The sequence below is a fragment of the Bos indicus genome, chromosome 3, assembly GCF_029378745.1.
Source record: "Bos indicus isolate NIAB-ARS_2022 breed Sahiwal x Tharparkar chromosome 3, NIAB-ARS_B.indTharparkar_mat_pri_1.0, whole genome shotgun sequence".
Lineage (NCBI taxonomy): Eukaryota > Metazoa > Chordata > Mammalia > Artiodactyla > Bovidae > Bos > Bos indicus.
Window position 1 is genome coordinate 105,858,033 of NC_091762.1, and position 12,481 is coordinate 105,870,513.

The 12,481-nt window shown below is 38.9% G+C and overlaps 1 protein-coding gene across 5 annotated transcripts in view; it reads right to left on the reverse strand.

Annotated features, from left to right (window-relative positions):
- Positions 1–3,505: 3,505 nt before the first annotated feature.
- Positions 3,506–12,481, reverse strand: part of ZNF684 (zinc finger protein 684) — a 30,113-nt gene continuing 21,137 nt past the window's right edge. For 2 of the 5 annotated variants that reach the window (XM_070786765.1, XM_070786764.1), the window contains exons 2-6: positions 11,520–11,556; positions 9,005–9,317; positions 6,584–6,710; positions 6,167–6,268; positions 3,506–5,070 (exon numbers count right to left, since the gene is read on the reverse strand). In XM_070786765.1, the coding sequence (XP_070642866.1) occupies positions 4,166–5,070; positions 6,167–6,268; positions 6,584–6,617 (1,041 nt within the window). In that variant the 5' untranslated portion in view covers positions 6,618–6,710; positions 9,005–9,317; positions 11,520–11,556 and the 3' untranslated portion in view covers positions 3,506–4,165. The remainder of the gene's footprint in view (positions 5,071–6,166; positions 6,269–6,583; positions 6,711–9,004; positions 9,318–11,519; positions 11,557–12,481) is intronic. The other 3 variants (XM_019957735.2, XM_019957736.2, XM_019957737.2) reach the window with 2 other exon arrangements.

A 12,481-nucleotide genomic window follows, 5' to 3' on the forward strand; every position in this document is an offset into this window, starting at 1 on the left:
AGAGTCTCTTGATGAGGGTGAAGAAGGGGAGTGAAAGAGCCTGCTTAGGACTAAATATTAAAAACAGTAAGATCATGGCATCCACCCCCATCACTGCATGGCAAATAGAAGGGGAAAAGGTGGAAGTAGTGACAGATTTCCTCTTCTTGGGCTCCAAAATCTCTGCAGACATTGATTGCAGCCATGAAATCAGAAGACAATTGCTTCTTGGCAGGAAAGCAATGACAAACCTAGACAGCATATTGAAAAGCAGAGACATTACTTTGCCGTCAAAGGTCCGTGTATAGTCAAGGCAATGGTCTTCCCAGTGGTCACATACAGTTGTGAGAGTTGAACCATAAAGAAGTCAGAACACTAAAGAATTGATGCCTTCAAACTATGGTACTGGAGAAGACTCCTGAAAGTCCCTTGGACTGCAAGGAGATCAAATCAGTCAATCCTAAAGGAAATCAACCCTGAATACTCATTGGAAGGACTGATGCTTGAAGCTGAAGCTCCAATACTTTGGCCACCTGATAAGAAGAGCCAACTCATTGGAAAGACACTGATGCTGGGAAAGATTGAGGGCAGGAGGAGAAGCGGGCAGCAGAGGATGAAACGGTTGGATGGCATCACTGACTCAATCGACATAAGTTTGAGTAATCTCTGGGAGATAGTGAAGGAAGGGAAGCCTGGCACGCTGCAGTCCATGGGGTTGCAAAGAGCTGGACATGACTTAGTGACTGAATGACAACAACAAAAAAACAAGAGACCATGGTTTCTTCCTCACTGTGGGTGAGTTGAACCCATTTTCAGTTAATATTATTGATATGCTTTTGTTTCTACCTTTTTTTCTTTTGGCAGGGGGACTTTCTATTTATCATGCCTTTTTTCTGCAACTTTCACCTTTCCTGCTTTGTTGGATTTATGAAGTTTTCATTATTCCTCTCTTCAGATTTTTAAGTTATACACTTTATTTCTGTTCTTCTAGTTACCATTACATTTTTTCACCTTATAAGGCCTTATCCTTTTTCAGAACTCAAGGATTCCTAATTTCAGATCTCCCTTTTTCCACATTCTGTGTTTTCTTCTTTTCATTATCCTTTTCATATTTAACTCTTAAAAACTACCATGTATGATATACACAGAAAAAATGGAGCAGATTAACTGGTGGAAAAAAGGCCCTAAAAGAGAAAGAAAGGATTTTTCAGTGATCTTTTTATAAAGTTAAACAAGAAAGAAAACCTCAATGTATGACAAACTCTTAGAGGTGGGAAAAATTGAGGGGTTTCTCCCTTAGACTGTGTATGGCTGTTTCAGCCAGAAAATACGGAGTAGGGAGTTCTGGGAATCTGAGATGTTTGGATGGAGCTGAGCATACTTTTGGTTTTCTTCTTGTCAAAATCTTGTACAGCTTGACAATGAGGTCAGTGACAAAAGCTTTCAAGGTGGCAGTTTATATTTGTCTAGTATTGGAAATATATTTTTAACTTGCTTATTGTATTCTCTCGTTCACTTATGCTGCTGCTGCTGCTGCTAAGTCCCTTCAGTATGGAAGGGAGCAAATTAGAGAACCTAGATCACAAGCTTGCTGATGTATTACAATTAAAATTCCCTTATTTTAGGGACTTCTCTGGTGGTCCAGTGGCTAATGTTTCATGTTCCCAAGGCAAGGGGCCCAGGTTCAATCCCTGGTCAGGGAACTAGATCTCACATGTCACAACTAAAGATCCCTTATTTCATTCACAGATCTTTACACACTTCTTGCCACATCTTTACACATTTCTTGCCTACACAGCTGCTCTTCCAAGGGGACCTCACATCATGCTGACAACAATAGAGCTCCCTGCTTGCTGCTGCCAAGTCGCTTCAGTCGTGCCCAACTCTGCATGACCCCATAGACGGCAGCCCACCAGGCTCCCCCGTCCCTGGGATTCTCCAGGCAAGAACACTGGAGTGGGTTGCCATTTCCTTCTCCGGTGCATGAAGGTGAAAAGTGAAAGTGAAGTCGCTCACTACTTCCTCTTAAAATGTGTCCTCCTCCTATAGTCTTAAGTAATTTGGAGTTTCTCAGATGAGAAGCATGGGAAGGGGAGATAGGATGGGAAGGGGAAGCACTAAGCAGGGCAAAATGAGGATTTCATGTAGGAAATGAGAAAACTGTTAAGTTGAAAAAAGGCAAATTCCATGACTATAACTACTTAAAGAATTCCCAGTACTTCCCTGGTGGTCCAATGGTTAAGACTCTGCACTTCCACTGCAGGGGGTACTGGTTTGATGCTGGGTGGGGAACTAAGATCCTCATGCCATGTGGCCAAACACAGAATTCCCTGTGTGGCTGGCAAACTGATTCTGAAGACAATTCCAAAATAAGGTAACAGAGATTTAGGGAACTTGAAAGAGTGTAAACAACATGTAGTCTCCTAAAATAACTGGCAAACTGTTACAGAAAAAAAGGTATTTGATGACATTTGTTAAAGATGACAAATGACAAGGCAGACTTTCTTCAGGACCAGCGTGATAGGCAGAGGGACCAGTGCAATGGGGTTTTAGTCAGGCTCAATTCTGAATATACTGTGGACAAGTGGGTATTTACAGCCAAGGAGTCGGTGAATGGAAAATTATTAAGAGAAAACATTAGGGAAAAGAAGGGAAAACATTAGGGATAAAGGAGGGTTCTGGCTAAATCATCCTTACAGGATTCTTGCCGAAACAGGCCAGGGTAATCAGACGTTACCTGAAGGATGATGGAGGATGAGAAATCTGATCAGACACTCAGGGTGGAGAGTTCTGTTTAAAATGACTAGCAGGGTTCTTGCTAAAAATAGATTTTTTTAAGGAAGCGTGCAGGTGAGCCTCAGAAAGTTTCAGGAACCTGACTAAAGTTTAGTCAAGCAAAAAAATATTCAGTAAAAGATTTAATTTAGATCCTTAAGTTCTAGTGTGCTTGTTCAAAACAGCACGAGTATTCATTTATAATCATCACTCAACGTTACTCTTCAAAACATGGTTAATGAAAGGAAAGCAATGTAAAAAAGTTGTGACTGAGCCTAAACTTGAAAAGGCCTGATTTCTGAATTTCGGATCAAGCTGTTTGGCCACAACTCAAAAAAAGGCATAAACATTTTTTGACATGATCAAGGAATATTGTGTACAATTATAAAAACTGTAGCTTAAATAAAGATTGGTTCATCCTTTTAAGGGAATATCTGGAATTTACCAAATGTCACGTTCCAAAGTGAAGTTGCTAAACTAAACATAACAAAAACAGTGCTCTTTTCAACTCAATTAAAGGGCCTATGGAAATTTTCCATGTGCTGTCACATGGAAAATGCCAGGCAGTTCTAAGAGTTAAACCTGTATCAATCTCTTAACAAGAAAACAAAAAATAGATCCAAAAACTTGCTCCCTGAAAGTTGCAAAGTATCACGACACCCTACCTTACTAAGATGAAATTCAGATGATACCCTAGGTGACTATGCTTACACCTCAGGTGGACACATCAATGAAAAAGAACAGGGGTATCTGAAGTGCAAATGTTTTATTTACATACTTCTTTAAATACTTCCTTTTCCACAACTGAGCACTTAGTGTATAGAATACAACTGCTTTCACCATCTCAACTGATATCTGGTTAAGTTATACACACATGTAATTCTATATATCTTTATAACAAGTTTCAGAATTAAAGAGGAGACTCTGAGATTCAGTAACACTGCCACACCCATTAAAAGCGCCAGTGGGTGGATGAAAATATTACTGAGATTCATACTATATCTTAAACCACATTTTTTCACTTGCATGTTACTATTCAGATTGGAAGAAAAAGTGATATTTACTTCAGAAACTCTTGATAGATATAATTTAACATATAAACTTATTTTATATTCACACTTGCATAATTATATAATTTGTTATAAAAATAATCAGAGATGCTGAATGTAGTTTTCACTGATTCCTTGATTGTTTATGTTTTCCAAGCTCTAAGTTTTATCATTATAAATTAACGTTTTCTGTGATCTTTCCTCTAAAAACTTTATCACTTCCAGAACATGACTGGCATTGATTTTTTTTAATGGGAATTTATTCTTTCAGTTCCTTCAAATTGTTGCATTTCTCCTCACCATGAATTCTCTACTCAATAACTTATCAAATATTAAAGCTTTCTCATATTCATAAGTAAATATTACATATGAATTTTCTGATGTACAATAAGATTTGACTTCTGGGAAAATGGTTTCCCACATTTGCTACATTCATAGGGCCTTTCTCCTGTATGAGTTATCTGATGTCTAAGGAGATGAGACTTCTTGATGAAGGCTTTGCCACATTTACTACATGCATAAGGTTTCTCTCCTGTATGAATTCTTTGATGGGTAACAAGCACAGAACTGTTGCCAAAGGCTTTGCCACATACAATGCATTGATATGGTTTCTCTCCTGTATGAAATTTAGAGTGTTTATAAAGGGACGAACTATACCTAAACGTTTTCCCACATTCCTTACATTCAAATGAGTTCTCAAGTGTATGCGATTTCATGTGTTGATTAAAGGAAGAATTCCAAGTGAATGATTTTCCACACTGACTGCATTCATAAGGCTTCTCTCCAGTGTGGAGTCTCTGATGGACCACGAGTTGTGCTTTATGTGTAAACGCTTTTCCACAATCACTGCACACAAAGGGTCTCTCTCTGTTATGAATTTTCTGATGAGTCGCAAGGTGTGCCTTGCTGCTATAGGCTTTCCCACAGTTGTTGCATTCAAACAGTTTTTTTCTTGTATGATTTTTTTCACGTCTAATGAAATTAAATTTCTTTTTGAAGGCTTTCCCACATTCATTGCATTCATCAGCGTGTTCTCCATTATAACATCTATTATAATTATGAAAGTCCAAAGTAGGCTGCAAACTCTTCCCATATGACTTACATTTATATGATTTTTTTCTTGTAGGATTAAGACTTGTGCTCATATTATAACCATGAAGTCTCTCCACAGTCAGAATTTTATCAAACATGAACAAAATTGAATTTAAAAAATTGTCTTTGCTTTTCTGGTGCTTGTCTGATTCATCAACAAGTGGGCAGTCAGCTTCTAAAAAGGAGTACAATGAAATGTTCCTAGTTAATTTTTGCCATTGACAGTCATAGAAAGAAACTTGATTTCAAATCTAGTCTCATTCTGAAACAAGTATGCTTTCACCTTGCTCCTGAACTTTAAGAGTAAAACTGCTAGGGAGGAAAAAGGAGACAGAATGACAGTGAGCTTAACTTGTGACCTGGGGGGGAAAAAAAAAAAAACAACAACAGTAAAATAGCATAGGGTAGTGAGGAAAGTACAAAGAAAATCAAAAAGTTGCTCAACAGGGTGTATGGTCAACTCACAGAACAAAGACAGCCCACTACGGAGATGTGATCAATGGACAGGGAGAGGAACAAGAGACAATGGAGTTAAGGGAAAATTAGATTTGGAAGAGGGAGATCAGAATCAGAGTCCTCACTACATAATTCCTAGATCACCCTGGTAGAATACCTCCCTTTTTTTCTGCATTCATATCTCTTTTTTCCTCTTGGTCATCTGGCACAATATCAGTTCCCTTCAGGAACATTTTTGTATCTCCAGTCCTCTGCTGCTGCTGCTAAGTTGCTTCAGTCGTGTCCGACTTATGCGACCCCACAGACGGCAGCCCACCAGGCTCCTCCATCTCTGGGATTATCCAGGCAAGAATATTGGAGTGGGTTGCCATTTCCTTCTCCCTCTCCAGTCTTCTAACCTTATCCAAAAGAGGTTGGTGGAGTAAGACTGCAAATCCACATAAGCTGACTACATTATTAGAACTAGATGTACGGAAAGATCTGCCATCGTGTTGAGAAGGAAAGAACAATGAGGATTCTAGGAACTGAGAGAACCAAGCAAGCACTTCGATGCAATGGGCAGTGTGAGGAGTCAAAGTGGAGTGGCAGGACATCCTCCTACACAAGAGCTGAGGAAGAGAAAGAGCAGCCACGTGGGAGAGGGGAACTGAGGGTGTCATTTGGGGATCTGACGATGTCAGATGCATGTCAAGTGCACCCAGTCACTTCCAAAGGTATGTGCTTCCTAAAAAGTGTTTCAAAGGTGCCAGTCCCTCACTCACCAACTGGGACCCCAATTTCAAAGACTCCCATTTTCCTGGGTTTCTCTGACTCACCTGGAGAGCTCCAACGTGAGTTCTCTCCCTCCACCATCCAAGGTCCTTGTCCTTGCTCCACCTTGAATATCACTGTTGTTTCAGTAACTGGACACCCTGTTCCTGGGAAACAACACAGAACTGGGGACAAAGTGCTAGGAACAACTACCTCATAATTCAGGTTTGCCTCCTGGTGTCTTAGGGCCTGTGAAGGCTGACAAACAGGCTTCAGAACAGAAAAGACCCTTCTTCACTTAGAGGCAGAAGCATAAACACAGTACCTGATCCCCAAAGGAGATTAAGAGTCTTTGACTAATGAAGTTCAAGGCCAAACTTGCTAATGCTTCAGAATGTTCAGAGCTTTCACAGGTCTTAAAGGAAGGGTACTGTTAAAACATTCTGAGTTTCAACTAAAAAGTTACCACCCACTGTCCTTACCCACTGAGATGAGGTTTCTAAAGTTCTCCAACATCACATCCCAATACAGGGTTCTCTGATCACAGTCAAGCAGCTGCCACTCCTCTGGGGTGAATTCCACAGCCACATCCTGGAGTGTCACTGATCCCTGTAATAGTACATGGATCTTCAAACTAAAGTGTGCATCATTTTCGGACTTGTAAGAGTCATGGCAGCCTCTTAGGATCATATCATGTTCGTTGATGAGTTTTCAAAGTTATGTATGAAAACTACTATACACCTGATTCAGAAATATACTTTGTGATAGAAACAAAAATTATATTAAAAATATTCAAATAGTATCAGAACAATTCAATAGCAGAAAGAATAGTCTTTTATTTTTTTTTAATTTTATTTTTAAACTTTACATAATTGTATTAGTTTTGCCAAATATCAAAATGAATCCACCACAGATATACATGTGTTCCCCATCCTGAACCCTCCTAAGAATAGTCTTTTAAATGAATGGTGTTGGGACAGTTGGATATCCACATGCAGAAGAATGAAGTTGGACTCCCTCCAACCCACACACCTCATATAATAATAAAAGAAAGTGAAGTCGCTCAGTTGTGTCCAACTCTTTGTGACCCCATGGATTATAGCCTACACCAGGCTTCTCCGTCCAAGGGATTTTTCAGGCAAGAGTACTGGAGTGGGTTGCCATTTCCTTCTCCAGGGGATCTTCTCGACCCAGGGATCGAACCCGGGTCTCCTGCATTGTAGGCAGAAGCTTTTACCCTCTGAGCCACCAGAGAAGTCATCATAATAAAAATAAACTAAAAATGGATCAGAGACCCAATGTAAGAGTTAAACTACAGGTAACTCTTGAACAACTTGGGGGTTAGGGTGCCAACCCTCCCCACAGTCAAAAATCCACATAAGTTTACAGACACCTCCATATCTGTGGTTCCACAACCATGAATTCAATGAACCACAGGTCATGTAGTACTACAGTATGTATTTACTGGAAAAAACCTGCACCTAAGTGGATCCACACAGTTCAAAGCTGTGTTATTCAAAGGTCAACTGTATATAATTCTTACATGAAAACAGGGAGTAAATATTTATGACATAGGATTTGGTAACGGTTTCTTAGACATGACAGAAAAAGTGTGATAAAAGAAAAATAGATAACTTGGAATTCATCAAAATTAAGCATTTTTGTGCTTCAAAGGACACCATGAAGAATGTGAAAAAGACAACTCACAAAATAGCAGGAAATATTTGTAAATCATATATCTGAAAAGAGAATTGTCTCTAAAAGAAAAAGAATTCTTACAACAATAAAAAGAAAACTCAATTTAAAAATGGGCAAAGGATGTGAACAGACATTTTTCAAAAGACAGATATGATCCAAAAGCACATGAAAAGATGTACAAATCAAAATCACAATGAGATATCACTTTACATCCAGCAGGATGGCTAAAATCAAAGGCAGACAATGACAAGTTTTTCACAAGGGTAGGGAGAAACTAGAACTCTCATACACTGCTGATGGAATTGTAAAATGGTGCAGCAACTATGGAAAACAATTTAGGAGTTTTTCAAAACATTAGAGTTACCATATACCCAGCAATTTTTCCTAGGCATATACCCAAAAGAGTTGGGAACATGCTGCTAAGTTGCTTCAGTCGTGTCTGACTCTGTTTGACCCCATAGACGGCAGCCCACCAGGCTCCCCCGTCCCCGGGATTCTCCAGGCAAGAACACTGGAGTGGGTTGCCATTTCCTCCTCCAATGCATGAAAGTGAAAAGTGAAAGTCAAGTCACTCAGTCGTGTCAGACTCTTAGCGGCCCCATGGACTGCAGCCTACCAGGCTCCTCCGTCCATGGGATTTTCCAGGCAAGAGTACTGGAGTGGGGTGCCATTGCCTTCTCCGAGGGAACATATGTCCACACAAAAATCATACACACATGTCCATGGCAGAATTATTCATAGCAGGCAAAAGTGGTAACAATATGGGTATTGAGCAAGTAATAAATGAATAAACAAAATGAGGTATATCCATATGATCCAATATTATTCAGTACTTAAAGGGACTCTATGACATAGATGATCCCTGAAAATATTGTGGTAGGTGAAAGAAGCCAGTCACAAGAGATCACATATTGTACAGTTCAATTTGTATGAAATTTTCAGAATAGGCAAATCCATAAAAACATAAAGTAATTCAGGGCTGGGGGAAGGAAGGAATGGGGAGTAGCTGTTAATGGGTATCGGGTTTCTTTTGAGGATATGAAAATGTTCTGAGATTAGTGATGACAGTTTCAGAATTGTGCTAACACACTAATTTTAAGGTGGTCAACTTATAATAAGTGAATTAAGTCTTAATAAAATTATTTTAAAATACTGCTTATATGTTCTTCACTCATTCACTCACATAATATTTAATGAGGACATACCAAGTATAGTACCGCTGCTGCTGCTGCTAAGTCGCTTCAGTCGTGTCCGACTCTGTGTGACCCCATAGACGGCAGCCCACCAGGCTCCCCCGTCCCTGGGATTCTCCAGGCAAGAACACTGGAGTGGGTTGCCATTTCCTTCTCCAGTGCATGGAATTGAAAAGTGAAAGTGAAGTCGCTCAGTCATGTCCGACTCTGTGCAACCCCATGGACTGCAGCCTACCAGGCTCCTCCGTCCATGGGATTCTCCAGGCAAGAGTACTGGAGTGGGGTGCCATTGCCTTCTCCGAGTACAGTACTTTTTTTCTTAGTACTAGTGATACAAAAAAGAAAAAAATTATTACTGCCCTCAGTAATCTTACAGCCTATTAAACACTACAAAATAAATGTATAACGGTAATTAGATGTTAAATAGGCTATAAAGTTAACAGGCTAGACTTATATAAGCATAATAAAATAGAAAAACACAGATTTTTATATGATAAAATATATCCTCTTAACCATGAATCAAAATCATTTTTAATTTAAACTGAAATTAAAAAGGCACATAGCAACATTTCTATCACAAAGAGATAGTTAAGACCATATAAGGAAGCAAACTAAAACCTACAAGCTTTTTTTTAATGCCACAGAAATATTTTTATTTAGAAGAAATATAATTTTGTAAATGAAATGTAACTGGAAAACAGTTATGCCTATTTGTTTTACTTCAACTACAAGGGCAGAGTTGAGCAGTTGTCAGGGAAGCCATATAGCCTTAAAGCCTAAAATATTTATTGTTTGTCCCTTTAATGGGAAGAGTATTATAAATTCTTTAAACTGTTATGTTAAAACCATGAAATATATTATTGACAAGTATAAAAAGAGGATATGAGGGGAAAAGTTCCCAATTTATGAAAACAATTTTAGTAAGCTAAGGATCCTTAACTTGATTAAAAATAAAAAACCAAAGAACAACTATCTACCGGAATATAAGACACTGGAAGAATTCCCATTAAAACTGGACCAGAAAAGATTCTGGCTAGCAATTACATTCAAAATTATAGTACTAGAAATCCTGTCCATTGCAATAAGACAAAAAAAAACCAATGGAGATAAGCAAATAAGGGACAAAACTCCATTTGAAGAGTATATGATGGTCTATCTAGAAAATCTAAGACTAAACTAAAAAACTCTTAGACTTAGTAAGAGTTCTGTAAGTTGAATAAAGTCAAACAGACAAATCTATACTTTCCTATGCACCAGAATAGCCAGTTAGAAAATATTATGAAAAAAATATTCATCCCATTCTCAATAGCAACTTAAACCATGTGTAAGAATAAACATGATAAGAAATGTATAAGAATTTACATACATAAAAACCTATACAACTATAATGAAGGACCAAAATAAAAATGCAAATAAAATGAAGAACTCATTATTGAAAAGTTATGAATTCTCTCCAAATTTATCTAAAAGTATAATGCAATCACAATAATGATACCTAATCTATCCCCTGGGTCGAGAAGATCCCCTGGAGGAGGGCATGGCAACTCACTCCAGTATTTTTGCCCGGAGAACCCCCACAGACTGGCAGGCTACAGTCCATGGGGTCGCAAAGAATCAGACACAAATGAGCGACTAAGCACAGCATAGCACAGCACACATGGACTTGCAAACGGAGTTCTTGGCACTATGTTCCCTGCTTATTCTAGGGAACACTCTTAAGGTCATTGGAAATCGGATGTTATATTTATCACAGAATTGTTACTGGCAATACTGTTGCTAACATAACCTCTTTGAAACATTATTGTAATATTTTCTTTGGAATTGTAATATTTTCTTTGGAGAACTGTGCTAGGAAAGATTTTACTTATCAGGGGAATTGTTCGGCTTTATGCTCCTGGACAAAGCCAATACTGTGGTTGGCTACCCATTTTCTATGATCACCAGAAAGAGTGGGTACACATATGAGGCTCTGCTGCTGCTGCTGCTAAGTCGCTTCAGTCGGGTCCGACTCTGTGTGACCCCATAGATGGCAGCCCACCAGGCTCCCCCATCCCTGGGATTCTCCAGGCAAGAACACTGGAGTGGGTTGCCATTTCCTTCTCCAATGCAGGGAAGTGAAGAGCGAAAGTGAAGTTGCTCAGTCGTGTCCGACTCTTAGCGACCTCATGGACTGCAGCTTGCCAGGCTCCTCCGTCCATGGGATTTTCCAGGCAAGAGTACTACTGCAGTGGGGTGCCATTGCCTTCTCCGATATGAGGCTCTACCTAAATGCTGAAAAACCTTATAACCTGGATATCAATTTATCAATTTTCTGAATTTCCTATTGGACCTGATCTATTCAGTCTACATTCTCCCTAACTATATATAATCTCCTTTTTATATGGATTTTTAAAAAAGAGATTTGGACCTCCTGCTTTCTGAGATGGTGCACACTCTGTCTATGGACTGTGCATCTTTCTAAATAAATCCACTTCTTACCCATCAAAAAAAAGAGACAGATTTTAATAACAATAAATGGACGCCTTACCTTGAAGTTGATCATTTCTGCCTCTCTGCACAGAGATCTATGAAAGTAGAAATGGGGAAGAGAATAAAGACATGAAATACCAGGACTGCAATGGAGAACCCTGCTCCACGGGAACAGAAGCACATACAGTGCAGTCTGAGAAAAGCCCACCCTGTGAGAGAATGATGTTTCCAGCAAGTCAGAAATGTCCACATTTTATAAGCAATGATCTTATATTAGTAGGCTGTACATTTCTATCCTACTGACCTAATAGCAAATCATTAACCTTAACCAGTGACAGGTTTTTTTCTCCCAGAAATTCATTCTAAGTAGATAATAATGAATGAGTTAAAGTGATAACTAAAAGCCTCATCTCTCAAGCTCAGTTATCTTTGGAAGTCATTCCTTCCTGTGATTCTCTGGCCTCTGTTCTGTAGGTGGATTGGGTAAGAGATCTCAAATTAGGTTTTATGAAGAGGCTGGATGCAGGGAAAGTGGGGGAGGGATTTTTTTTTTAAGCTGAAGTCTTAAACTGAGACTCTAAATCTCAATCTCTCTCTCTCAATCTCACCATCTCCTACAGGCCCAACCTGGGCTTTTTGAAATTCTAACCAGAACTGCTCGAGCCCTAGAAAGGCTAAAATGTGCAAGAGGCACTCTCAGCTTTATTTACAATCATCACTGGAAAATCTGCAGATTCACCAAGGGTTCTTTTTTTTAAAAAAACTTTAATTTGTATTGGGGTATAGCCGATTAATAATATTGTGGGAGTTTCAGGTGAACAGCAAAGTGACTCAGCCATACACATACCATGAGTTGTTTTTTTTTTTTTTTAATGACAAACCAAAATTTACTTAGCATATATAAAAATATTTCGAAAGAAAAATAAATCCAATGATTTGTTTTGCAGGTTCTTTTCAACTTGCAAAAAGAATGAAATTTGAAGGAAATTCATCTGGAGTTTAACTCTCAGATCATCTATA